Raw genomic sequence first — 25,061 nt, forward strand, 5'->3', positions numbered from 1 at the left:
AGACGAGGAATTGGTGTGAATATGAAGTTTGGGAAAGATTGGTCATGTGGTGGTGGAGTTAAGGGGTGGAAAAATTTGTATACAGGAAAAGCCCCACTAAGTACAATCCAAAAGGCGAAATTTCATACTCCGACCATCCCCTAGGCAGCGGCATAGAGCACATGATGTACCGCACTTGTGGTTGGGATGGTACCGTGGTTGCTGTTGAAAAACCAAAAAAAAATCGACCGAACCAGAGGACACTTGATACAATCTAATCTACAACGAAATATCTAGATCAAGACCGAGACTACCGATCCTGAACACGTTGACGGTGTCTGCAAAGGTGCTGTTGTTGTCCTTGTTGTCCGCCAACTCTACGCCGTCGCGCGTGATAATCTCAGTGCTACCAACGGTGTTCACGTTGTAGAGATTGATATCGTACGTGTTGCGGCCCCCTTCAATCGACAGAATGGTCGACTGGCACTTTTCGTCTTCCGTAACCCGCGAGCAGTTCGTCGAGTAGTTGTTGAAGAAAGAGTACAGGCCTATTCCGTAGCCGAGAATGTTGTTGCTGCGGAGGATGCGCAGACCCCAGCCGGATGCAGCGCTGGTGGACGTAGAGTTCGTTTCATTCAGAGCCTTGTGTGTGAAGACTGGGTCAGACAGCGCTGGGTTGTTTGGGAAAGGTAGAGTGGCATCGGGGTTGGGCTGGTAGTAGGCTGTCTCCGTTTGGATCTGACCCATGAAGATGTTCTTGGTATCGACGAACTGGTATTCGTAGAGGACGTGGTGTTCGACTGCCGTGCCGGTTCTGCGATAAGGTTAGTGACCATTGGCGAAACTACAAAGCTTGGAAAACTCACAGCCATATCCTCCCGTTGATACTCTCAACAAGCAGACCACGGCCAGCATAGAGAGTGAGCTGGCCGTCACCGTCGAGGTCATGATCAGAAGTCCACAGCCAGTTGTTCTCCATGTACAGTCCTGCACTGAACTTGGTGAGATGCATAGTCATGTAGGATACAATGCATTCCTCCTTCAGATTCGCGGCAGTGGTCGTAATGTTAGGCGTTGTTCCACACTGCTTGACTTGCTGGTCTGATCCCACGAATCCTCCGATACGCGCATGCACATCCCAAAGACCAGCAGGCTCGTCGGTATAGGTACCAAGATTGTACTCAATCAGAATGGCACCAGCCTGCGCGCCCTTTGTGCTGACGAAGAGATCGGACAACTCCACTCGGCCCTGTTCGCCTGGTCGGGCGATTTGGACGACTGGCTTGGGGTTGGCCATGTCGTTGAAGTAGGCGCCGGAGGAAAGAATCACAGAGGCAAGGGCTTCTCCAATGATGGTGGCACCGGGTGGGATGTAAATTGTAGAGGTGACCAAATAGTAGCCGGCGTCGATGAAGAGGATCTTTCCCTCGGCGTTGGCTTGGAGGATCGCGGCGTTGAGAGCATCGGTATCGTCGGTTCGACCGTTTCCAGTGGCACCAAGATCACGAGCGGAGAGGAACTGCGACAGGGGAACATCGCTATACTGAGGCTTCGAGCGCTCGTAGTATTTGCCATCCGCACCCAACAGTTCTGCCGGGCGCTTGGTTGGGTCAATAGCGCCACGCACCTCTACGGGACCTTGAGGCAGGTATCGGTGACCGTCAGCCCAAGCTTCGATAGTCGAAGCACCAGAAGATCCTGCCAAGTACGTTCCGTTGGGACCAGCTACAGCGGTACGGACATTGTCGAGTTTAACATTTTCCAGGTAAAGGGATCCGGCAGCAGCAGGCTCGGAGTTCTTGGTCCTGGAGGTAACGATACCAATCGGGGTGTTTGTGATCTCGCTGTCAAAGAAGGTGATTGACCCCACATTGACTGCAGAAGGACCACCGTTGGTCATATTGAGTCCAACCTGGCAGTTGTTGATCGAGACTGACTTGTACGTCCAGCCCCAATCCCAGAGCTGCTCAATAGCGGTGGTGACATGATTGAAGGTAATGTTTCGAGTGGTGAATTGCTGGTTTCCGACGATGAATCCCTTGTTTCCACCGTTGAAAACGAGGTCAGTCATGAAACCACCGGATCCTGCCTCAACGAAGAGACCTTGGTGTTGCGTTCCGTTTTCGGCATTCATGTTGAAAATCACGTTCTGGATACTCGTCGCCTGTGCAGTTGGCCAATGAATTCCGGTGGGTGAATCCTTAGCCGACATTTTTGTTGTGTCAATGATGAGGTTCCGAATCTGGCGGAAGAAGGTGACCGTAGGACCGAAACCAAGTCCATTGTCGCCGTATAGAGAGCCGTCGATCAGGCCGAAACTTGAGCCGGAGAAGTTGGACGCAGCCTGGATGGTAGGAAGACAGTTTGGGTTTCCGATGATCTTTAATGAGTCAGTCATAACGTTCCACACCTTTCACAAAAGTGCCCGATCCCAAGTAAAATCCGACATGTTGCATGTACCCTACAAGTATGCACCACATCTTCATCCGTATGTAGATGAGTCAGAAGTCAGTGTAACTTCTAGGGTACGCTTCCTTTTTTTACTTGGCTGACTTTGGTGATCCCATCTTGATTGCACTGGAGGTGTTCATACCTGAGTATAGTAATAGTCGATGATAGCACTCGAGATCTTGTATGTACCACCTGGAAAGTACACAACAGCAGGCTGATTAGTAGAACTCCCGCAAGTTCCAGGCGCACATCTGCCACCATATGAGATCGCTCTCTGGATAGCGGCAGTATCATCATGGACTCCATCGCCGACTGCGCCAAAAGACTTGACATTCCGGAAGACGGTGTAGTTGCCAGGGTTCGGATTGTAGCTAGCAATGCCCTGGTGTTTGATATTTTCCATCCAGTATGGAGCACATAACGCATCCTGATCTACAGATTGGCGAGGTCTTGCGTGGGGATGGGCGTGGCGGGGCGCGAAGTGTAGGTTGGAGGACCCATGGACATAGCCGTTGTTGGAAGGAGCGGACAGCGCGATTGCGCAAGAAGAGTACAATACCAACACAACGGAAGATGCGGAAAGCAACATCTTCGATAAAGAACGTAAAGAGCGACGGGAAAGTGAACAACAGAAGTTGAAGGCCGTCAGACTTCCGCAACATCACGTATTAATACAGCACGAGTAGGGGCGGATCTTTTGTCGCCCCTGTCATCATTTGGGGTCGTTGTAGGGCCGATCGACCGCGACTACATCCGGCGATCAGCCATGCGTATTTGCTTCGCTGATTGGGCACGCAGGCTGCGCGGTGCATTGCTGTTCGGGCTCGGATCGGAATCTGTGGCGTTCTTGTTGACGGCGTGTTTAGAAGATCTGAAACATTTAGTTCACCGGTTCGCAACGGATCATTGCAGCGCCAGCTAGCCCAATGTTAGCTTTCGCAATCAAACCATATACCAATTCCGGAGTCCTGGATGGGGGCGACACAGATTGTACGACCTGCACGTTGGGCGCATGATGCCTCCACGGACTGCGGGCACGCGGGTGCATTGTTGAGTCTCGGCCTCCTGCGTTAGCCTCGCAATGAATAGAAAACCATCACTTCATCTGAGGCAACGCTAACCGCATCGCTACATATCAGAAGAACAAGTACATACGTTAGAAGCCTACATTGTTCTTAGAAGTTGTAACCTGCGAGTTGTATGCTGTTGTAGGCTGCTGAATGTACTCGCACCTGCCTGTTCATTCTATCTCGCCCCCAGATTTCGGCAGGTGTACGTGCCTGCGGGTTTATTCCCGGTAATTCGACATCACCGCGCCACGAGCTTCACTGACCTGGTTCCGTGCCCTGTGTAGGTTCAAGACATGGGCACCTTATACGAGGGAAAACCGAACACCCTGGAGCCTACATCAAAATGAAAACATGCAATATAGGTGATCCAACGTCAACGTAGGCTCTATGGTGTTCAGTTCTCACTTGTATAAGGTGGGGCAGATGCACCTTGATATATGCAACAAGATCCTATAGGAAGGTGCATGTTACCAGAGATGACAGCATGTGGAAATGACATAATTGGGGGTTGAAGAAATGCGCCTTTGCTTCAGCCTGGGGCCTGGTCTCGGTTTGGGCTGGTCATCGAAGTATTGGAGATTGCCAGATTGGGAGGTTGAAGTTGGGGATTGATAGAATTCGTGTCAGCTCCAAAGAAAATATGTCAAGGGTATGCGGGTTGATGAGTGAACAGCATGTCCGTTCAAGTGTACATCGGTCCGTTTTGTTGTACAGGACAGCTTGTTCGTACAGTTAATCAAACATGCTCGACCTGCCAGTCGGGATGAGGAGGAATTGAAATCTCCGAGGACTGATAATCAGGTCCGAGTGAAAGGCGTTCAGTGTTCGAGCAAACGGGTTTCTTGTCACCCATAGATTGAGGGACAGAAGACTTGATGAACTACTGTCGGTCGCCCTGCGTGAAAGAGAGTCCTGCCATGCTGAACCAAACAGCCGAGAAAGAGGGTTCAGAGTAATTTCTGCTGTTCATGCTGGAGGGAAAGGGCGAGCAGAACGAGCGACCTCGGGACCAGCCTTGCAATGAGGGCGCGCGCAACCACGTGACCGACCGCATCGGCAATATCGCAGCCCAAACGCCGACAATCCAAACTTTTGCGTATCCAAGTGCACCGTAAACGTCATCTTCGAGATACCCAACTTACATACCGCCTGTCGCTTTACAGCCCCTTCTATAGCCTCACCCCACACCTCATACAAGACACCGCCAGAATGTTCGGAGGTAACTTTTGCCAGGGCTTGCCGCATTCAAGACAACGAGGCTGACGTGCATGACAGCACCACCACAACCATCCAAGCAGGAGCTTGCCGCGGCCGAGGCACAGACTATGACCGATATCAAGTGGACAGCTGCCAGCGCTGTCGTGCTGTACTTCTGTAAGAATGCTTGGAACTACATCACGACGGGACAGAGACTAACACTCTACAGCACCACATCTCGTCGAATACGTCTCGAAGCTCTTCTAAGCAACGACTACTCCCGCGATTACGAACCCGTTCACAGAATTCATAGCGCTGGAAATGAACAGGTGTACGCATAAATGGGACGGAACAATGAAGCAACATACCAACGAACTACTGTACAACATACTCGCATGGCCTAGGGGATACATGCGCTTGTAACATTACTGGTCAAACGGACACAAATACCCTTACAGTATACGGGGATCGACGCATACGTCTGGAAGCAAAGAGAACTCACCAAACGCCATCTGACATGTGCGCAATGATGAGACGATGAACATTATGCAACGCTTGATTGTACGCCTTCTATGCATCCGTCCGCTGCTGCATGGTATCTCGCAACGCCCAACTTTTCGCAATATAACCTCTACATCACCTATGAATCGTACATGACAAATGCGCCCTCGTATTATACCCTTATCGCTTTGCTGGCCTTGATTGCTTTGCAGTCTCCCACTCGTCGTATTCGTCTCTGGTGTCGTCGACCCACTTCTTGAGGTGCTCGAGTTGTCGGTCGTAGTCTTTGAGGAGCTAAGAGACGTTGTTAGCATATGTGAGGGGTCATGGAATGGGCTTCTTACCTTCTCCAACGCCTTCTGATCTTCATCTGTAAGAAGTTCACCATTTTGCTGCTGGTCAATCGTCTTGCCCAGCTTCTCAGTCTCCTCTTGTAGGATGCGCGCCCGCTCCCGCACACCGGACATGCGCGCCCAGATTTCCTCTTGTCGCCCGCCAAGTACAGGATCAAAGGTCTGCTTCTCCAACTCGATGAGCTTCTTCTTCAGTTCCTCCTCTGGCTGATCCATAACGTATCCCCGGTTTCGTAAGATCTGGACCTTAGTTGCAAGGGCCAGTGTCCGCTGAGTGAAGACGACATGCTTGCGCTTAGCTTCGGTGATGCGCGATGCTACCGTCAGCTCATGGGCGTCTTTGAGAAGCGACAGTGCATTATTGATCTCGTGCAGGCGGGTTCGTAGCGCGGTGACAGCGGCGGCTTGTTGCTTGATGCGTTCTCCAACCTGCTCAAAGCCACGCGCAAGCACGGGAATAGCACCTGGACTTGGCTTCTTAGACAAAGCCTCCTCCCATTTCCGTTCGTCTTCACCCTGCGAGGGACCATAGAAGGGCGCTTCTTCAGGCTTGACCGAGTTGTAGAAGTAGTATTGGAAGACGCATTCGGGGCTGCTGGGATCCCACTTGTTATTCAGGATCCGTATCTGCTCGATGACCGACTTCTCTCCTGGCAAGTGTTAGCGCGACTTCAGCGGTGATTTCGAGGTGCCGTACTGTGACCGTTCATGGTATTAGCAGCGAAAGGTTGCGCGGAGGACTGGCGCAACTGCGGAAGCCCTTCGCGCTGTTGTTGGATGCTTTGCGCCTGAATGTTGTTCAGGACGGGCGCAGGCTGCAATGAGGCGCCGAAGAGGCTGTTGCTCATGTTTGGCTGTTGTTGCTGCCCCTGCTGCTGCTGCTGCTGTTGCTGTTGCTGTTGCTGCTGAGGCTGGCCAAACAGACTTGAGCCGGCATTTTGTTGTTGCTGCTGAGGTTGTCCGAAGAGGCTTGAGCCTGCGTTCTGCTGTTGTTGTTGGGGCTGGCCGAACAAGCTCGATCCCGAGTTCTGCTGCTGTTGCTGCGGCTGTGTCGAGCCAAACAGGCTATTGGTGTTGTTCTGTTGAGGGGCGGTTGATGAGCCGAAGAGGCTGGACTGTGTCGTGTTCGACTGCTGCGGCTGTTGCTGCTGCGATTGACCGAAAAGACCGCCAGCTGGTGCTGTGGTGCTTCCAAACAGAGTGCCCGTCTTCTTTTCTCCGCCTGCCGGGTTTCCAAAGCTAAAAGACATGTTGAATAGAAGTCGTAGTATGCGCGTGTCCTTCTGGGCAGATTCGATAGTGATTCGAACGAGTGACGTTATTCAGGTCGCGGATGGAGGAGCTTCCAATGTTTGTTTTCGGTCGCGCGCAGGCACGCGAAGGAGGCGATCGCTGAAAGTAGGCGCTGGTATTATTCACAAAAACAATCAATCGGCGCGCATCCTGATTGATGAGAAGCAGGAGAGGCGTGTAAGGGCGCGGTGGAGGTGCAGATGGCGCAGTGAGAGATTGTTGTCTCTCGCTCACAAAGGTCAGGCACAAGCGCGGCCCATCGCATCCCTGCCAGTTTTAGTGAGCGCCAAGACCGACTTCCGCGACGACCTCACGAGCATCATCGCCAATTCGTGAGCCGATAGCCCGCCATTGGCACCTCACCCTCAAGATGTCGTCGCGCCAGCCCAGGTAAGCGCTCTCTGCCAATCTCATGGCGCTCACATATGCTGACTAATTTGCAGGTTCAACCAGCAAGCCCTCATCGACACCACCCCTCTACCCGACGACATCCCCAAGGTCAAGGAGCTCGGAGCCAGTTCTGCGCCCCTCCTGAGTGCCTCGTTCTTCATTGGCGCACGATGCAAGGCCTACAACGATGACTACATGATGTGCAAGACCGAGGCCAACGGCCGGGGAGAGTTTGACTGCATGAAGGAAGGCCGCAAGGTCACCAGGTGTGCGGCTAGCGTGTACGTACTGGCGGAAGGCCCAATATAGAACCCTGGGTATTGACAGCAGTGGCAGTATCAAGGACATCAACGAGAACTGCCTGGAACAGTTCCGCACCCACTGGCAATGCCTAGAGAACCACAACCAACAACTCTGGAACTGCCGGTCAGAAGAGCGCAAGCTCAACAAGTGTGTATTCGAGAAGTTGGTATGTCGCGGTTATCGTTGTGCCTTACGTCTTTCGCTAACACCACTTCAGAAATTGGAGAAGACGATACCAGATGCGCCAAAGGGCGAGACCCCAGTCCACCTGCGCACACGCAACATCTTTGCGACCCACTGAGCTTTGTATATAATTACCGCTGGGATGGACACAAGGAAAATGAACGACATCACTTGAAATGCATGACGGACGAATCACTGCACGACTGTTTGTAAGGTGATGAAGCTATCAGTTTGCTGCAACTATAGGTCACGTACAACAGGTGATCTGCTACACTCCGACCCCTTCGTCAATGTACCCGCATTCATTTTCTACCGTAGCTTCTTATTGCCGCGTTTCCCATCTTCAGACAATGCTACGTGAATCAGGCGGTTCACCGCAGCAACATTGCGCCTTCATGATTACCGCGGGGCTTGAATAGCCACTGTCACCAGCCATTGTTCGATGAGCCAGCGAACCCTATTAATACCCGTCGTCTTCGCAGTTTCTACTCCTGACAGCTCCGTCTCCCACACTCAGCGTCACCATCTGCTCTTTTCCATCAATCCCCCTGACAGCGCTCAGATCAGCAATCACGCTGAATCCGACATGATGGCCACGTCAGCAGCAACTTCCGCCAACCCCTTCAGTGAGAGATACGCCGAGTCTCCTACGCAGCCTATGAAGACCGTCGACACCGATGTATTCCTCAAGGTCAACACCAGCAGCAAGCCTGACTATGACAGCGACAATGTATCTCACAACATCCAGCACACTATTCTGGGCGAGCTTGGTGTTCAATGGGTTCCTAACCTCAAATGGACCCCTCCCTCCTCCCGCGGCTCTCGCGTAAGTCTGTCCAGCATGGATGGTTCGTCCACAGCGCCCTCCTCACCGATTTCCGATGACATGGATGAGCCTATCGAGTGGAATAGTGGTAGCCTCATATACCTCATCAGCATCCTGACGCCGGAAGAGCTAGAAGCAGACACCTTCACCTTTTCTCCACCACTCTCGGTGCTAGAAGACTTCAGAACCCCATTTCACCTTCAACTCTACAACAAGGAACACATATTGGTCGCCAAATCAGACCCGATTTGTTTGGGCCCAAAACAAGCCCTTCGCTCGATCGCTCATGACCTCATGTCCGACCACAAGTTTATCGACGCCACCATTGGCAAGCTGAACGCACTTTGGGCCATCCACAGTAGCTCGGGACCTACATTGGCGTCGATGCTACGCGGAATGGAAGAGATGATGACCGTTGCCGACGACGAATGGCAGCAGCGTATCTATCAGCTGAGCGGCGCAGTCGATGGAGACTACGTTGGCGAGTGTGTGGATGGAGAGTGCTCCATAGAGACTCGTCTGGAGTACTACCTGCTGCTGAAAGGCAGAGACGCCCTGGAAGATTCTATGCGGTGTGTAAGACATGTCATGGACTTGGACTCCGACGAAGAGAGAACAAAGCGCGCAGAGATATTTGGGGAGGCAGGTAGCTTTCTCGGGAAGGCGTTTGAGGAGATGCTAGCTGAGGTGTAGGGGAATGTTGTCGTCCCGGTCGTGTTTGGCATGGGTAGAAGCGATGGTAGAATGGGATGGTACCTCGTGGCTTGTGTATCGGTAGCATGAAACAAACTTGTTGCTCATCTGAATACAATCAGGCTCTATCGAGCTACTGGGTATCTATATCGTACATTCATAATCATTACCACACTTCAACATCAAGCCCTCCTTCCGCCTCCTCCACCGCCACCCCTCGCGGCCCCCAAGAACCTATCTCTCAGACTACCCCTGTTAGCAGCCGCATTCCCTGCAGGTGAGCTCCTCAAGAACGAGCTGCCTTCAAGCAGCGAGCTACTGCCATCCATGCCGAAGCTACTACGCCCATTACCCAGATCAACACCCAGACTAACCCTTCCAACAGCGGGATGTCCGCCTCCAAACATCATGCCCCCAGGCAATCCCGAACTTCTGCGGCTTGAAACACGGCGTCCACTGGAGCGGCGTCTATGTGAACGTGTCGAACGCGCGGAAGCCAGACCAGGTGGAAGGGCGCTATTATCCACGTCGCTATCATCTTCGAGTTCGGAATCCGTGTGTTCGTAACTTCCGGCTTCTGGTACATCGTCATCGAGATCGCGCTCATCTTGCAGGACGCCTGCCATCTCCGCCTCCTCCATCTCCAACATATGCGATACTTCTGCTTCCAACATGCTGCCCTCAATGAAGCTGTCCTCGTTGAACGGTACTGTGCTTTCTTCCTGGACATCGCCGCTGACTTCGCTAGCTTCCTCCTCTGATTCTTCGTCACTGGAGGCCTCGGAGGCGGATGCGCTGGGTGTACTTTCGGCCTCTGGGACTTCGTCGTCAAGGTCTCTTTCTTCTTCGCCTTCTCCAGCCTCTTCCGCCATCTCTCCTCTCTCCCTTTGTTCCTCATTTGCGGCGTCTTGTTGTGCGGCTGCCAAATCCATCATAGCTTGCTCTCTGCGCTGCATCATCTCTTGTTCCTCCTTCTCGAACTTTTCGTCCTCCCTGGCTTGGAGTGTTTTGGTGACACCGGGCGGGCGGATCCAGCCCGCGCCGAATCTGCGAACATTGAGCTTACGCTGGGCGATTGTGTTTTCGTCGGCGGCTAGACTGGCGAGGAACTGGTTTTGAATGCGACGAGGGCCATGGTGCGAGGTAGGGCGTCGCTGGTTTTGGCCGTGGGCTGTGTCTGGCGGGGAATTCGGGTGGGTATCTTCGAAAGCGGCGTGGGTGGTGTGGTGGGAGGGCCAGAGGCTGGCGTCCTGGAGATATTGTCAATTGCTGTTCTGGTATGGCCTGTGTTTGGAGTATTTCCAGATGCACTTACTGGGCGCGGCGCGATCATAGGCAACGAAAACATCTTGAGTCGCGTGACGGCGTCGGACGTCGTGGAATGGAATTGGGAAGTCGCAAACAAACGATTGCGCGGGTTGTCGCGTCGGAACGCGTCGTTTGGTGTTTCCTCGTGCTTGATGTGAGCTCATCGCCCCACCTCGGTTCGTCCTAATACAGCAAGGTGCAGCCCACCTGCACCGCTCTACGTCCGCTCTTCTACACGTTATGCTACCTTACTTCATGGCTACAAGTTCTCAGAAACTTCCAAAACCTGTGCCAGAGGATCTATGTCTTTGTCTTGGCTATCTCAAATATTCAAAATATCGCCGCTGACGACCCATGTATCTGTCACGCGTAGCCAGAAATCCACACATACATGTCTTCGAAGTCCAAAAGACTTGGATTCGGAAGCATCGTCCATCTAAAACTGTTCCTGTTCCTCTCTTCTGTTCGCATCGATCACAATCATCTGGAACATTTTCATGTTGGTGTCGTCCAATCCTTAGGCTGGCAATCCCATGGGCCGCGTCGAAATCCATCAATCTCAATACATGTGATGTTGTGATCAAAACACAATCATGAAAGCCGCATGGGATTTGAAAAATCAGTGTATCGGTCCGAACGCGAATGCGAATGTGATATACCACGAATATACACCGATGTTACCGGTGTACGACTGGTACCATACCCGGTGGTGTCAGTCAGAGTCGAGGTCGAGACTGAGGTCTACATGAAACTATTCGCGTACGATTTCGATCCACAAAAGAGCCTGAGAACCTCCGGGCGCCATAATAGGCGTTCTGGACGACACATCAAATTGATCGTGTTTCGTCCGTGGGGTGGAATAACAACCAAGTGCCGGGCTTGTCGCGGGTAGCAGAAAGCAGTTGGCTGTAAGCGACGAATACCACCGCAACGAGGGCAATCCCTTGCGAATATACTTTACAAATCGGGCTGCAACACCTTGTAAAGGGCTGTCATATCAATCGTTAATCGGCCCTGCATAGAGTCATGTTCAGCCTCCGCGGACACTAATCGTCATGTGTACATGTACCTGTACATCCATCTCGTGGGTCCCCATCTCGAAGGAGAACGGCGCATCTCCGCCCTACTATTCCCGCTGTTACATCCAGCCCATGCTCCATCGTCGTCAGCCTCTGCTACGCTTAGGGAAAACGACCTTCGTCTACGGCACGACTTCGGTCTAGTCCATGAGATCTTTTCCACTTGTGCTCCGGCTTGTCGGTCGCCTCCGCGCCGACATCGCGAACCGCGGACCCGACAATTTCACAAGGTTTTGACGTGCGCTTGGTACAAGGCTGGTAGTGCAAGGTTGCGGAGACGGTGTAGACGTAGCCTATTTCGAAAAAAGCATCTAACGTCCATAATCTCCGTGTCTGTATCCGTCAAAAAGACTATTTTGATATCGCATGGCTAACGATGCGATGCCTATGCGATCCGCTTGCCGTGCCGGGTAGCTCCCCATTCAGTAGTCCCGGAGGCCTGCCCGCAGCAGGCGAACGGATGCTTGGCGGCCAAAGCTTAACGCTTACGTTGGCGCTAGAATCGCGCATTTTAGCCGCCTCGCCGCCCACAGATGGGTCGAGATTCCAGGCGTGCAGCCGATGGCTTAGAGAGGATGTGGCATGAGCAAGCGAAGGTTAGCAGGCTGAAATGGGTGGCAGTGACGATCGAACAGGCGCGTCGGAACGAAACACGGTGAAGAGATTTCGGAAAGCGGGTAGTAAGCATAGCGGGAGTAATACCATTTGCGGCTCTCGCGTTGAAGTTGTTGTATGGAAGCAGCCTTAGGAACCTGACATCCCGTGAAGCATACGACGGTCCTAATGTTTTCAATCGTAATAGCAAGACGTACTCTGGAGCATACGCCGGGAGTCAGGCTGCTCTAGTTGCAACTTTGCACGGCTAGAACTGTCAATAGCCTCCAGGGCGTTCGTATACAGTGGTTGCTGCTAACAATGTATTGCCGTAGTGCACGACGCAGGAGAAAGTGGGAAGTGGGGAAAAACCTATTCATGTGTTCCAGCTTGTCAAAAGGTCCTTTCCTTGGAAGACGGAAGCTCCGCTTACAACCTGGACGCGTCCTGCACCAGTACGCGCGCTAGATACGTTTCAGTGTCGAGCGTCGAGAACTTTGCGCGGAAACGTAAGAGGCGTCTGCTTAGGGTTGCAGAATCACCTGAGTGGCTGGCGGCGCGTCCGCGATAACGGTATCGTGCCCATGGGAATGCTGCAGATTGTCAGCACCAGCGACAGGGTGTAATTCCTCGCGTGTGGGAAGAGAGGGGTAAGAATCCTATGTACTGAGTACTTGCCATGCGGCTACTTTATACCATAGCCACTTATCTACTTGTTGCTGGGACCGTTGAGTTCGTGTCGTGCCGTTGAGCCAACAATCACACCACCTGGAGGCTCAATGTAGAAACGGCGTCCGTCTCGAGGCAGCATGGCAGGCTACAGGGGACCTGGTCCGTGACGACGATGGGCAGGGGCAGGCGACAGAATTGGGTGCGCAGATATTGGCAGATGGATGTGCATCGAAGGTTGTGTTGCACCTGGGGAGGTTGTGTGGTTCGAGAGTTGGTGTCGGGCAACGCTGACCTATTCGTGGGTTTGGACAAGCGAACGATTGCGAATACAGTGCATATACGGCGGTTTCTCTTCGTCAGAGCGCCGCATACCCGAATGATTGGATGTGCGCTTGGCCTCATCGCTGTGTTGGATAGATGGCGTATACACCACCTGTATAGTCAGCCATGGCACAACTGTGCCACAACATGAGCCGCTTGACGTCTCTAGCGACAGCAAGATGATGAAACGCAGCACAACAGTGGGAGAAAACTAAATGTCTTGGAGCCTACATCGCCGTTAGGTCTTCCACTTTGCATGTTTTCATCTCGATGTAGTCTGCAAACCGGTTCAATTTTTGGTTGTCGTCTGGGGTGTCAAGAGGTTACTGGTATGAGAGCTTCTTGTATCGCAGCTGGCGTCATCAAGCTTGAGCATACCGATGGCCTCAGATAAGGCCAGTTAGACACAAGGTTGTCACCACTTCCACATGTCGTGAAACGAACACTTGTTCAACGACACCAGCTGAGTAACTCAAGCCATTCCAGCACGCTGTAACGTACCACATTTTCCCCTGATACGTAGCACGCGTATATGCATTCAGACTGATCTTTCTTCAAGTAGAACCGTGAAGATCTTGGCCAGGTTATGCGTTAGTGTGCGGCATTATAGCGAGATGATGTATACCTCAACCATCATGTACAAGGCAATATACGCGTACATGGAAAGTCAAGAGGATCTGGGAACGTGGCCGTCTGCAATCAAAAGCGTTTGTCGCATATTCCTGCCCACTTTCAGTGGGGTCTGCGTACTAGTCGGGTTACTGCAGAGTATTCCATGGTTGGATTGATATGTAAAGAACGGTACGGAAGCGCTATCTTATCAAGCGACTATCTACCCGCAGGACCGATTGCACAAGTTGGCCGAAGTCTTGATGCTCGCAACGGGGAAGTTCGTTTCTTCTGATCTGCACCTAGGTATGCTGTTACCCAAATGTCTACACCGTATCTATTTTGTCAGCACGAAGCCCTAGCATACGGCCCGCCCATGCCTTTATGGTACGGTTTCCCTAGGTGCAAGACAGAAGAAACGATTTGTCCTTGGTACGGTCTGTTTGACGGGGTCTCTCATGTCCTGCCGCAGGATCGCCTGCAGGGGAAGATTGTTCCTATATCTGGTCTGGTGCTAGGTAGATGCCCTGGTGTATAATGGCTTTTGCTATAGCACGGCGCAACATGGGACGCTGCACAAGCAGAGACGTGGAAAAGTTTGCATGCCATCCACGTCTGTTGCAGATGTTAGTTCTTTCGACATACAGGAAGCACCGGATGTAAGACCGTGCATAGATTCGAAGCATCGTAGAACAAAGTCGATAGTCGACGGTTTGGGCGAGTGTTCGATAGGTGTGCTTCTGCTGCTAGGGTGGCTTGGCAGGTGTTCGGCTTGTACGGTGAGTATCATAGCGACAAGCAGCCAATGGCCAAATATCCGCAAAGCCACGCGGAAGCCCGGCCGTGCAAAAGCATCATCAAGGGCAGCAAAGATTTGCATCAGTTCGGCGGATTCTATTTGGATTTGCGACACAGAAGTCAGGTCGTTTCGCAATATTGCACTTTGTGATACAAACGTTTGGAGTCAATTGGTGTCATCGAGTGGGATATGGCGACTTTGAGTAGTTGCATTCCGAGAAACCCAGCGGTGTGCTCCGTCGCCACTGGGAGCGGGGGCTAAAGACTAAATCCTGGGGTTTAACAGGGCGAATGACGGCAGCGTCGCAACAGGTCACAGATGGATGCGTGTTGCGGCAGGCTGCGTCCGACGACGGTGGTGAAATTTGCAACTGATTATCACAAACTTTACAGACAGGTCGACAGGCATGGACAGCTGGTGCAGCTGGACGTGCGCTGGAGGTAGCCTGGGGCCCGGGATGCCTGAGTGGACGATCAGGCGTGGAAGGTTTGTGGCAGGCAGGCGGTCGGTGGCACCATTCGAGGCGTGTGGACAGGCGCCCAGATGGCAGCTTGGCTTGGCTCGGTCTGCCGGATGCGACTCCGCGAGAGGCCAAGTCGAGGGCTGGCGTGGATCTGAGGCGTGCATGGTGGACAGGCCTCGACGCAATGGCGCAGGATGATTCGCATGCAGGCCTGGGACACGATGCAGTGTTTTGATTGAGCACAACGGCGCGGTCGCACAGCAAGCCGACTCCAGCCGCTGTCAGAGTCTAGAGAGTGCAGGGTGAAGAATCTGCAGCTAACGGGGCGTGCGCTGGAAGTTCAGGTACATCTCCCGCGGTGGACCGCACGGGTTTCGCAGTGCAAGTGGGAGAATAGACAATTCACTACGCCGGCAGAGTGGAGTTTGAAAAATTGAGGCATAATGGGTAGCGCCGAGCCCAGTGCGCTGGGGCGTCGGACAGCTGTGGATCGGCCTGGGTAGCCGGGCGGGCGAGGCAGCGCTGTCATGGCATCGATGTACCTCTACACAGGCGCCCGCTCCGGCTCTGGGTGGTGTCGTTCGCATGGGCAGGGATTATTCGACGTTGGTTAGCAGCCAGCAGCCTTAGACTGCGGCGAACCTCAGTGGGGTGTTGCTAAGAGAAATACCGCCTCTATTCACCTGTCCCCATCCCCATAACCCACCTTCTCCCTCCTCCGCACCCCGCTTGCCTGCCTCACTACTCCCCTCACCACCCGTCCAGCTCGCCCATCCCACTCCAAGCCTGCAGCAGCTGTGGTCTCATCGTCCCAAGCTGCCCCTGACGCGTCTCCCCGCCCGCCGACCGCTCCGGTGCGCAGCCTGGCTCGCGCGCGTCTCATTGGCCCATAGCCGGTCGTGCCCATCACTTACGCAGCGCTGACCTGCACCCTTGGTTTTGCGAGCAGACCCCTCACCAGCAGTAGCCACGACCGCTTGCACCCACACACTGTTCCCAGTCCATCGTAGCCTTATAGTCCCAGACTGTCGCTTCCTCTGACCCACGGGTTGTCTCTGTCCTCGCATCATCTCCCTCACTGCCCACTCTCGTTTAACCCAAGATCGCCCGCGGGACCCCGTAGGCCCACAATTCTTACCCAGACGTCTGCCCACCATGGACACGATGCAGAACTTCAACACCTTTGTCAATCCCCAGGACCTCGAAAACCACGGCGACTTCCAGGACTCCTTCTGGCAGATGCGCATTGATCCCAACGCCTTCCAGTCGTACGATGCCGTTGGCGTCCTACCTGGCACAAGCGAGCGCTCAAGCCGGAAACAGGACTCGGCTCTCGACCTGACGTCCTTCTCCAGCCAAGGCTACCCGTGCATCAAGACCGAGGACGAATTCAGCAGCTTCGTCAACACGGCCCAGTCGACACCCACTTCCAACACACCCTCGCCCCACGACCAATTCATCTTCAGCAATGCCAACTCACCAGGCGAGTACAACCGGGACCAGAGCCAGACCAGCTCCCCGGAGACATGCAATGAATCCCTTACCAACGACAGCTGGCCTGCAATCCACATCCCCCAGGCCCTCGAGCAGGCCAAGGTCTCTATCGCTCTTGATAAGAACAAGAACCGGGCCGAAACGCAAATCAAAACTACCGTGACCATGGACCCGCTCGCTTCGCACATCCAGTGGATTCGCTTCCCCCGCCAGAATCTCGCCAAACCAAAGCAGATGGCCAGCACCGAGGAGGTTGAGGCCAACGAGAAGAACAACTCCACTGCCCGGTTACAGCTGACTCTTGTTCTGGCAACCGCCGTTGAGAAGCCAGAAGGACTGGAACGCGCCTTCCGCCGTGCCCGTGGCGAGGAGCCCACGCCAAGGCGCCCACGTGGCGTCGCCATCACAGACATCGCCAAAGACGACCGGTGCCACCCCCAAAATGGCGGCGCTGTCATCATCTGCGAAGGCTGCAAGGAACGCGAAGCCAAAAGATTCAACCGCAAGAAGAAGCGCGAGGCTGACGATGAGAAAGAGTGGTCCAACTACGAGGACGACCGCATCATCATGATTAACGAGAAGGAGTTCAAGAGATGGCAGGACAACGATAACTCCGACTTCTCTATGAACGCCAAGAAAGTCGAGTTCGTCATGCGCATAACGTGCTACTGCAGACATCAAGAAGACAAGTCCCCCGTCGGCTACAGGGTCATCTTCACCTTCAAGGATGCCAACGAGAGCGTACTCGCTCAGGAAGTCTCCGAGATTGTACAGATCACAGATGACCACAAGAATAAGGAAAGTCCCTCAGAGGCCCTGAGCTCTTTGACTATTCCCACTGGGCCACATGAGAACATGCTCCCCCAGTACACAATTCCCATGTCAGAATACTCTCCGACCGTCTGCAGCAGCCAGTACTCATTACCCACGACGCCCATTGTCCCACAAGCTCCCGGATTGCCACACTCACAGAGCATGTTTTTCCCACGGGACGCACAGTACCCTCGGATGATGAACCCTACCCCTGCGAGTCAAGCTCCAAACCAAGGCAACATGAACTTTTACGGTACTGCCATGCCTGCGCCCGCACCTACTCAGCAGTACGCCTCGCACCAGCGCGGCCAGAGCTACTTCTCGCCAACGATGCTCAGTCCTACAGCAGACCAGATGTCAGCCCAGGCTGGGTACGCTCTCCACCGCCCGCATTCTTTGGACAGCTTCCCACAGGCGTACAACTTCCAATTCTCGGCACAGCAATCGTATCCTCAGATGTACTCATCCCAACCGCCATCACGCGCCACCTCCCGGCCAGCATCGCCAACTTGGGACCAAGGGCGGGGCGCCAAGAAGATGCGCGCTCAACCTGGCTTCATGCTGTATGAAGACTTTGAGGAATGAACTTCTGACGATACGAAAGCACGAATTACGACAACAAATATGGGGCTATGTATAGCGGGCATCTGGGTGGCGTTTTGGGGTTCTGGATATCTATGTTTGATGATGATTTTGGTGGGATGGTTCTCTGGTACGAACAACATTGGCTTCGGCCACTTTGATTCTGGAAAAAAAGCCTTTGACTCGCTCGAAATCTCATTTGTATTCTTCTTCGCTGTCGAGGGTCGTTCTCACGGGCGATACGATACTATCCGCCATAGACTTTGCTCGGTTACTACCACTTTAATCACTAGACCAAATCCTCTTACACTGCTAGATCCCTCGCAAGGACTAGCAGGTTCAACGATCTCTCGCTACAAGCATACAACCTGAACTTCGTGGATTATCCCCAAATAATGATATGCTCTGATGTTATACAGTAATTCCTCCCTTCTCTGCGTGCTAAAACAGAGGCTCATGTATTCCTCAGAGGTGCACACAACCAATCCTGTAGACAACAAAAAGTCCTCGTAGTCTGCAAACCGCGGGTGCCCGGCTCCTGCGTGAAGACAGCTAGTACCGTATACATCTACCGCATCTGCCTACCACATATTGATGACATGGAGGGACGATGTTGCAGCGGAGCTTATCCGATGCATAGGGGCGGCCAAGCTACGGAAGTTAATATATGATAGATTAGAAGGGCGTGGGATGCGCACTGCAGCATCGATAAGACAAGACCGTTTAGCAGGGCCATGGGACACACACGCCGCAGGTACCCGAGCATGACCGTATAGTGCGCTCCCCGGCACTAATGGTGGCTACGGGTCGTGTTGCGTTCTGTGGAAAATCTTAGATATTAATCAAGAGATTAATCTAGCTAGGAGTATACATTGTGTTCGAAACTGTCTAGTTGTCAAGAGATAATAGCGTGTATGCAGCAAACAGGACACAGATTCCAGCAACTCCCGGTACTAATGTGTGTGCACTCCACTGATAGCAACAGCAAGGAACGCAAACCACGACCCAGACCTCCCCTCTCCCATTCGACACTCAGCGTCGGACGTACGGAAACAGGGTCGTCCAAACAAACTTTCCAGAGGCGTTTTATGCAAGTCAGAACTCCAGATCGTGCGTTTTCTGTAATATACACTGCAGAATCTCATCGAAATCGAAAAGGAAGCACATCATCCATCTCATTTGCATTGTGTCGTACGGAATAACTATAAGTTGTGTGACCACCAACACGCTGTTCGTTTGCATTCATCCAAAACCTTCCTGTTTCGCATTACCAGTGCCAGAATAGCCGAAGGAGCCGGAAAAGAGAACGCCGAACGCCAAACTGAACACCGAGAAAAAAGAACTGGAAAGGGGTAACATTATTGGGGATGGGCTGGAAGACGCGACGAAGTAAGGAAATGCAAATGGTTCATGCAGCATCGTGAAAAGGGAGACGGAGGAGAACAATGGGTGCCCGCTCAGGACTAGACACTTTCTAGAGCACCGGGATGCACATCCAGTCGGGAGAGATGCAACGGCCCGAAGCCGCGCCTGCTTGCGTATGAGCCGGGCCAGCTATATCACGCAGGAAGCATCCGGACATGTATGCACGGCACGGTACGTCTCTCCCCGCCACTGGGCACACGGCAAGCAGGCTGCAAAGTACGCCCCGCATAGCAGCACATCAACTACTGCAGACCCCTCGTGCCTTCTGCAGCGCTCCTGCGACGGCTTGTACAGGATGGGGAGGGGCCGGCGCGAGCGATCGATCCTCGTGGGAACACGACGTTGTAGGCTAAAAGCCTGCAGCGCTAGCTTTCCTGTATTCCTGAAAGTTGCTAGCGATGGTTGGGTCTTCTTGGCTGCGCAGCTCTTCCTCCCAGCGCTCTTCTTCTTGCGCGTGGGCGGCTTCGAAGGCGGCGGATTGGCCGCGATGGAAGTACAGGGGTGCGCGTTTGAGGAGGGCGACGTCTTGTGTGACGAGGATGTGCTTGACGCTCGAGCCTGGGGAATTTGTTAGTCAGCTCAATCTATTGTCGAGGCAGGAGGTAAGCTTACCGGGTGTCTCATATTTGGCTTGCAAGAGAAGCTGGTCGACGACGTGTCGTAGCCCGCGAGCGCCTGTGCCCATCCTACTTGCTTTCCGTGCAATTTCGCGAAGTGCGCCGTTTGTGAAGCGTAGCTCGATGTTCCTGAGGTACGATTTGTGCTCTTCTTGTCTTATTAGGCTGTCTTTGGGCTCGGTGAGAACGCGGACAAGAGCTTCTTCGTCCAGAGCTGCTACTGCGCAGACCGTGGGTATGCGGCCTATGAGTTCGGGTATCATGCCAAACTTCTGCAAATCTGCTGGTTGCACATGGTCAAGTACATTAACCTTCTCTTCCCGTTGAACCTGTCTAACACCAAACGGGTTCGGGACCTCGTTCTTGGGCGGTACGAAGAAAGGGGAGTCTTTCTTGAAGGACTCAGCTTCCACACCTGTCAGCATAACACCATCGGCGGCGGCATGTGCGTTCGATGACCGTATCGACGCCCCGAAACCCATACTGCCCTTGGACTTCCTGTCCAAGATGATCTTGTGTAGGCTTGAAAAGGCGCCAGTGCAAATGAAGAGTATGTTGTCAGTTCGGATGTTGAAGACCTCGCCTTTGTTTCCGCCCGGCCCAGGAGGCTGAGGGCCACCGGGCATTCCGCCGGGCCTGTTCGCGCTCTTCTCCGGTTTGGCTTGCACCTGTACGGTTGTGCCCTCGATGATCTTGAGCAGCGCCTGCTGAACACCTTCGCCGCCGACGTCTTTGCCGTATGACATCTTGGACCCTGCGATCTTGTCGATCTCGTCCAGAACAATAATGCCATGCTCGGTTGCGTCGATGTCATAGTTCGCGGCTGAGAAGAGACGAGCAACGCACGACTCGACGTCGTCACCAATGTATCCTGCCTGTGTAAAGGTAGTGCAGTCCGACATGGAAATGGGTAGACCCAGCGTCTTGGCCAATGTCTTGCACATCAACGTCTTTCCCACACCAGTAGGTCCGAGTATGAGCACATTGGACTTTTCTATCTGCAGCTGGTGCTCGCTGGTATCGAGTAAGGAATCGGGGTCTGAGGAGGTAGACGAGGCTGGTTTGTAGGTAGGTGCTTCGCCGTAGGGTAGAGGGTCACTGTGACTGTGCAGTTCCACGGTGGACTGCTGGCCGGGGAACTCGTCTGCTCTGCTGCTCAGCGCCCGCATCATAAGAGGATGACGGTTGAAGTCGTCGATGATTGGATCAATATGAGAATTGGGGCTACCTTCTACAGGATGTCTGTACACGGATGCTCGCCTCTGCGCCTGCGCCTCGAGTCTAGCCTGCTCATGGTGCTGCCTCTTGATCTCCTGGATGCGGAGATGGTGCTCGTGGACAGCTACGCTCAAGACTATCTTTGCGCGATCCTGATCGACGACGAATTGGTCGAGGTGCTGCCTCAGCACTTTGGGCGTGATGTGGCCAGCGCCTACATTGCTGGTGTTGCCCAGTGGACCGCGCGTGGGCTGATCAGGCTCATAGAAGGACGAGAAGCCCTGGCCGCTGAAGTCGGAACGGTTGAATCTAGACGACTTGCGCGTGTGCGACTGGGACAAGGGCGCGCGGCGCGAGATGCTATAGAGGGCGAGGTAGGACGCGCGGGCCTGGGGCGAGACGGCAGCGGGAAGCGCCCTCCGGATCGTCTTGGACAGCAGCATCGTGGGAGAGGAGGCGCAGGGAAATCACACTACAAACTCAAAGGCATCGAGGGCATCACGGGGACTTTAATACAGAGTCGCGATGGCGCCGGCTGCGCTCGAGGCTTGGAAGTAACCGTGGTTGAGCCGCCGTGAGCTCCCCACGTTAGGCCAGAGATGCGGGGGAAGCTCTGTCCCCACGGTTCCCGATGCCGATAAGGGCCTCTGCCGCCGACGCGTGACCAGCGTGCTACTATCAGGTAGTCTACAACACCATGTAGTCGGCAGAGCGCCTCAGGGTCCGCTTCAATGGCATTCTAGATGCGGATGCCGGTTCCTGGCTCCGAATGAATTGTAGCGCAAATCCTTCCGACAGCACCCCAGCAGAGATACGCTGTTGGGACGTGGCGCGGGCGCGATGCCCGTTGCAGCGTGCTCGGAGCTATGACGTTGATTGTTGGGTTGGCAACAACTTTTGGTTGAGCGCTGCTCTCAGCAATCGGGTTAGAGACCCCGCAAATTCGTGATCGTCTCTGCAATTCATCTGGCGGCCTGTCGCTGTGAAACCTGCATCCTCCCGCTGCCATATACTCTGGTAGCAAACCTCACAGCTCCTCCCACCTACCATCCCACACCATGGAGCTCAACAAGGCTTCCGCAAACTCGGCCCTGAGCGACGCCCCGGGGCAGGTCCCCAACGATGGCACTGGTACATATTGATGCCCAAATTATCTTATCAATTGACTGACCAATTCGTCCAGGCATCATTCAGATGGATGGCTACCTTGAGCCCTTCAAGGACGCGCTGAAGAGCCGCTTCTCCAAAGCTCAGAAGTGGATCAAGACCATTGACGAGACTGAGGGCGGTCTTGAGAAGTTCTCGCGGGCAAGCATCCCAACCGCCTTGGCAAGAGCGGTGTAGCTAACAGCGCCCAGGGTTACGAGAAGTTCGGCTTCAATGTCCAGTCCAACGGCGACGTCGTCTACCGCGAATGGGCCCCGAATGCCCTGCGCGCCTACCTCATTGGTGACTTCAATGGCTGGGACCGCGATGCGACGCCCATGACCAAGAACGATTTCGGCGTCTTCGAGGTGACGATCCCTGGCCAGAACGGTCAGCCCACTATTCCCCACGACTCCAAGATCAAGGTCTCTTTCGTCGTCCCCAACGACCATGCGCGCCAGGAGCGCCTCCCCGCCTGGATCACCCGAGTGACCCAAGACCTCAACGTCTCTCCCGTATACGATGCCCGCTTCTGGAACCCTCCCCAGAAGTACGTCTGGAAGAACCAGCGGCCGCCCAAGCCCCAGAGCGCACGTATCTACGAAGCCCACGTTGGCATCTCCTCCCCCGAGCCCAAGGTAGCGACCTACAAGGAGTTCACCCGTGACATCCTCCCTCGCATCAAGCACCTGGGATACAACACTATACAATTGATGGCCGTCATGGAGCATGCGTACTACGCTAGTTTCGGATACCAGATCAACAGCTTCTTCGCTGCGAGCAGCCGCTACGGCTTCCCAGACGACCTGAAGGAGCTCATTGATACTGCGCACGGAATGGGCATTACCGTCTTGCTGGACATGGTGCACAGTCACGCATCTAAGAACGTGCTTGACGGTCTCAACATGTTCGACGGCAGTGACCACCTCTACTTCCACGAGGGCGCGAAGGGACGACACGAGCTGTGGGACAGCAGGCTGTTCAACTACGGTTCCCATGAGGTCATGCGCTTCTTGCTCAGCAACCTGCGCTTCTGGATGGAGGAGTACCGCTTCGACGGGTTCCGATTCGACGGAGTTACCAGCATGCTATACACCCACCACGGCATTGGAACGTAAGTATTTATCCGCTTCTACTGCTAGCAAAGACTAACGCACCCAGGGGCTTCTCGGGTGGTTACCACGAATACTTCGGTCCTTCGGTCGATGAGGAGGCAGTCGTGTACCTCATGATTGCCAACGAGTTACTGCACACACTCTACCCCGACTCCATCACAATTGCCGAAGACGTTTCCGGTATGCCTGGTCTTTGCGTGTCGCTCTCGTTAGGCGGAATAGGATTCGACTACCGATTAGCCATGGCTGTACCCGACCTCTACATCAAGTGGTTGAAGGAGAAGCAGGACATTGACTGGGACATGGGCGCACTCGTCTTCACCTTGACAAACCGAAGGCACGGCGAGAAGACCATTGCCTATGCAGAGAGTCACGATCAAGCGTATGTTGATACCCCGGGTTTGACAATCAATACTGACATATTCTAGGCTGGTTGGCGACAAGACTCTGCTCTTCTGGCTTTGCGACGCGCAAATGTACACCAACATGTCGGTCCTTTCGGAGCTCACCCCAGTCATCAACCGCGGTTTGTCTCTGCACAAGCTGATCCGGCTGATCACACACGGTCTGGGAGGCGAGGGTTACTTGAACTTTGAGGGTAACGAGTTCGGTCACCCTGAGTGGCTCGATTTCCCTCGTGAAGGCAACAACAACAGCTTCCACTACGCCCGCCGCCAATTCAACCTCCCAGACGATGAGCTCCTCCGCTACAGGTTCCTCAACGAGTTCGACAGCAAGATGCAGTGGACAGAGGAGAAGTACGGATGGCTTCACTCGCCTCAGGCCTATGTCAGCCTCAAGCACGAGGGCGACAAGGTCATTGTATTTGAGCGCGCTGGACTGTTGTGGATCTTCAACTTCCATCCCCAGGAGAGCTTCACCGACTACCGTGTTGGTGTTGAGCAGGAGGGCACTTACCGTATCGTTCTGAGTACCGACAGCAAGGCGTTCGGTGGCCATGGTAACGTGGACGAGACGACTAGGTTCTTCACCACACCATTTGCCTGGAACGAGAGGAAGAACTTCCTGCAGGTGTACATTCCTAGCAGGACTGCTATCGTAAGTGAGCCTCTTTATGGATCTGTGACACGTGCTAACCAATGAACAGGTGCTGGCGCTCGAGAGCACTTTGTAGGAAGTATGACCGACGTCTAAGAGGCATGGTGATGGATGTTAAATTGAAGGGTCAATATACCCAGCGAAATGATCGTGCCGCATAGTATGAATAGCGATTTATGTCTCGATAGATTAATAGAAGACATCTGCCGATCAAATTATGCCATTGCACTATTCCAATACGTGACAATCACATGTCTTGGCTATCACTTGCGCTTGGAGCATTATAGTCGCGCCCCTGGGTCATGTACCAACAAACACATCAGCGGATACCCCCAGGCTATGTTTTGACAAACGGGCAAATTTGGATATATCGAGATCTAATGGCTGTCACATACATTGCAATTAATTCAGCTAATTCTCATATAGCAAAGACCTGCAGGTTCGAGTGGAGTGATACGTCTTTACGTCTTGAAACAAGCCATAACATCCTTCCGAAGTATTGTTATAT

The 25,061-nt window shown here is 53.6% G+C and overlaps 8 protein-coding genes across 8 annotated transcripts; 4 read left to right on the forward strand and 4 right to left on the reverse strand.

Moving 5' to 3' along the window:
- Nucleotides 1-258: 258 nt before the first annotated feature.
- J4E79_004026 (uncharacterized protein) lies at nucleotides 259-2,377 on the reverse strand (the record flags this gene model as incomplete). The annotated part of the gene is made up of 2 exons (XM_049352916.1): nucleotides 259-793; nucleotides 846-2,377. The coding sequence occupies 2 exons, from the start codon at nucleotides 2,375-2,377 to the stop codon at nucleotides 259-261; spliced, it is 2,067 nt and encodes a 688-aa protein (XP_049212295.1).
- Nucleotides 2,378-5,378: 3,001 nt separating this feature from the next.
- Nucleotides 5,379-6,801, reverse strand: J4E79_004027 (uncharacterized protein; the record flags this gene model as incomplete). The annotated part of the gene is made up of 3 exons (XM_049352917.1): nucleotides 5,379-5,492; nucleotides 5,543-6,201; nucleotides 6,249-6,801. The coding sequence occupies 3 exons, from the start codon at nucleotides 6,799-6,801 to the stop codon at nucleotides 5,379-5,381; spliced, it is 1,326 nt and encodes a 441-aa protein (XP_049212296.1).
- Nucleotides 6,802-7,214: 413 nt separating this feature from the next.
- J4E79_004028 (uncharacterized protein) lies at nucleotides 7,215-7,838 on the forward strand (the record flags this gene model as incomplete). The annotated part of the gene is made up of 4 exons (XM_049352918.1): nucleotides 7,215-7,234; nucleotides 7,288-7,515; nucleotides 7,571-7,703; nucleotides 7,755-7,838. 4 exons carry the CDS (start codon nucleotides 7,215-7,217, stop codon nucleotides 7,836-7,838), a joined length of 465 nt encoding a protein of 154 aa, XP_049212297.1.
- A 471-nt stretch (nucleotides 7,839-8,309) lies between these two features.
- On the forward strand, nucleotides 8,310-9,239 carry J4E79_004029 (uncharacterized protein; the record flags this gene model as incomplete). The annotated part of the gene is made up of 1 exon (XM_049352919.1): nucleotides 8,310-9,239. One exon carries the CDS (start codon nucleotides 8,310-8,312, stop codon nucleotides 9,237-9,239), a length of 930 nt encoding a protein of 309 aa, XP_049212298.1.
- Nucleotides 9,240-9,421: 182 nt separating this feature from the next.
- J4E79_004030 (uncharacterized protein) lies at nucleotides 9,422-10,587 on the reverse strand (the record flags this gene model as incomplete). Its single annotated transcript, XM_049352920.1, has 2 exons — nucleotides 9,422-10,489; nucleotides 10,555-10,587. 2 exons carry the CDS (start codon nucleotides 10,585-10,587, stop codon nucleotides 9,422-9,424), a joined length of 1,101 nt encoding a protein of 366 aa, XP_049212299.1.
- A 5,652-nt stretch (nucleotides 10,588-16,239) lies between these two features.
- J4E79_004031 (uncharacterized protein) lies at nucleotides 16,240-17,976 on the forward strand (the record flags this gene model as incomplete). The annotated part of the gene is made up of 1 exon (XM_049352921.1): nucleotides 16,240-17,976. One exon carries the CDS (start codon nucleotides 16,240-16,242, stop codon nucleotides 17,974-17,976), a length of 1,737 nt encoding a protein of 578 aa, XP_049212300.1.
- A 1,771-nt stretch (nucleotides 17,977-19,747) lies between these two features.
- J4E79_004032 (uncharacterized protein) lies at nucleotides 19,748-21,676 on the reverse strand (the record flags this gene model as incomplete). The annotated part of the gene is made up of 2 exons (XM_049352922.1): nucleotides 19,748-19,956; nucleotides 20,011-21,676. 2 exons carry the CDS (start codon nucleotides 21,674-21,676, stop codon nucleotides 19,748-19,750), a joined length of 1,875 nt encoding a protein of 624 aa, XP_049212301.1.
- A 615-nt stretch (nucleotides 21,677-22,291) lies between these two features.
- J4E79_004033 (uncharacterized protein) lies at nucleotides 22,292-24,629 on the forward strand (the record flags this gene model as incomplete). The annotated part of the gene is made up of 6 exons (XM_049352923.1): nucleotides 22,292-22,364; nucleotides 22,417-22,541; nucleotides 22,592-23,493; nucleotides 23,541-23,876; nucleotides 23,923-24,553; nucleotides 24,603-24,629. The coding sequence occupies 6 exons, from the start codon at nucleotides 22,292-22,294 to the stop codon at nucleotides 24,627-24,629; spliced, it is 2,094 nt and encodes a 697-aa protein (XP_049212302.1).
- Nucleotides 24,630-25,061: the final 432 nt, after the last annotated feature.

This window comes from Alternaria viburni (genome assembly GCF_023758015.1).
Source record: "Alternaria viburni strain BMP 2772 chromosome Unknown scaffold_7, whole genome shotgun sequence".
Lineage (NCBI taxonomy): Eukaryota > Fungi > Ascomycota > Dothideomycetes > Pleosporales > Pleosporaceae > Alternaria > Alternaria viburni.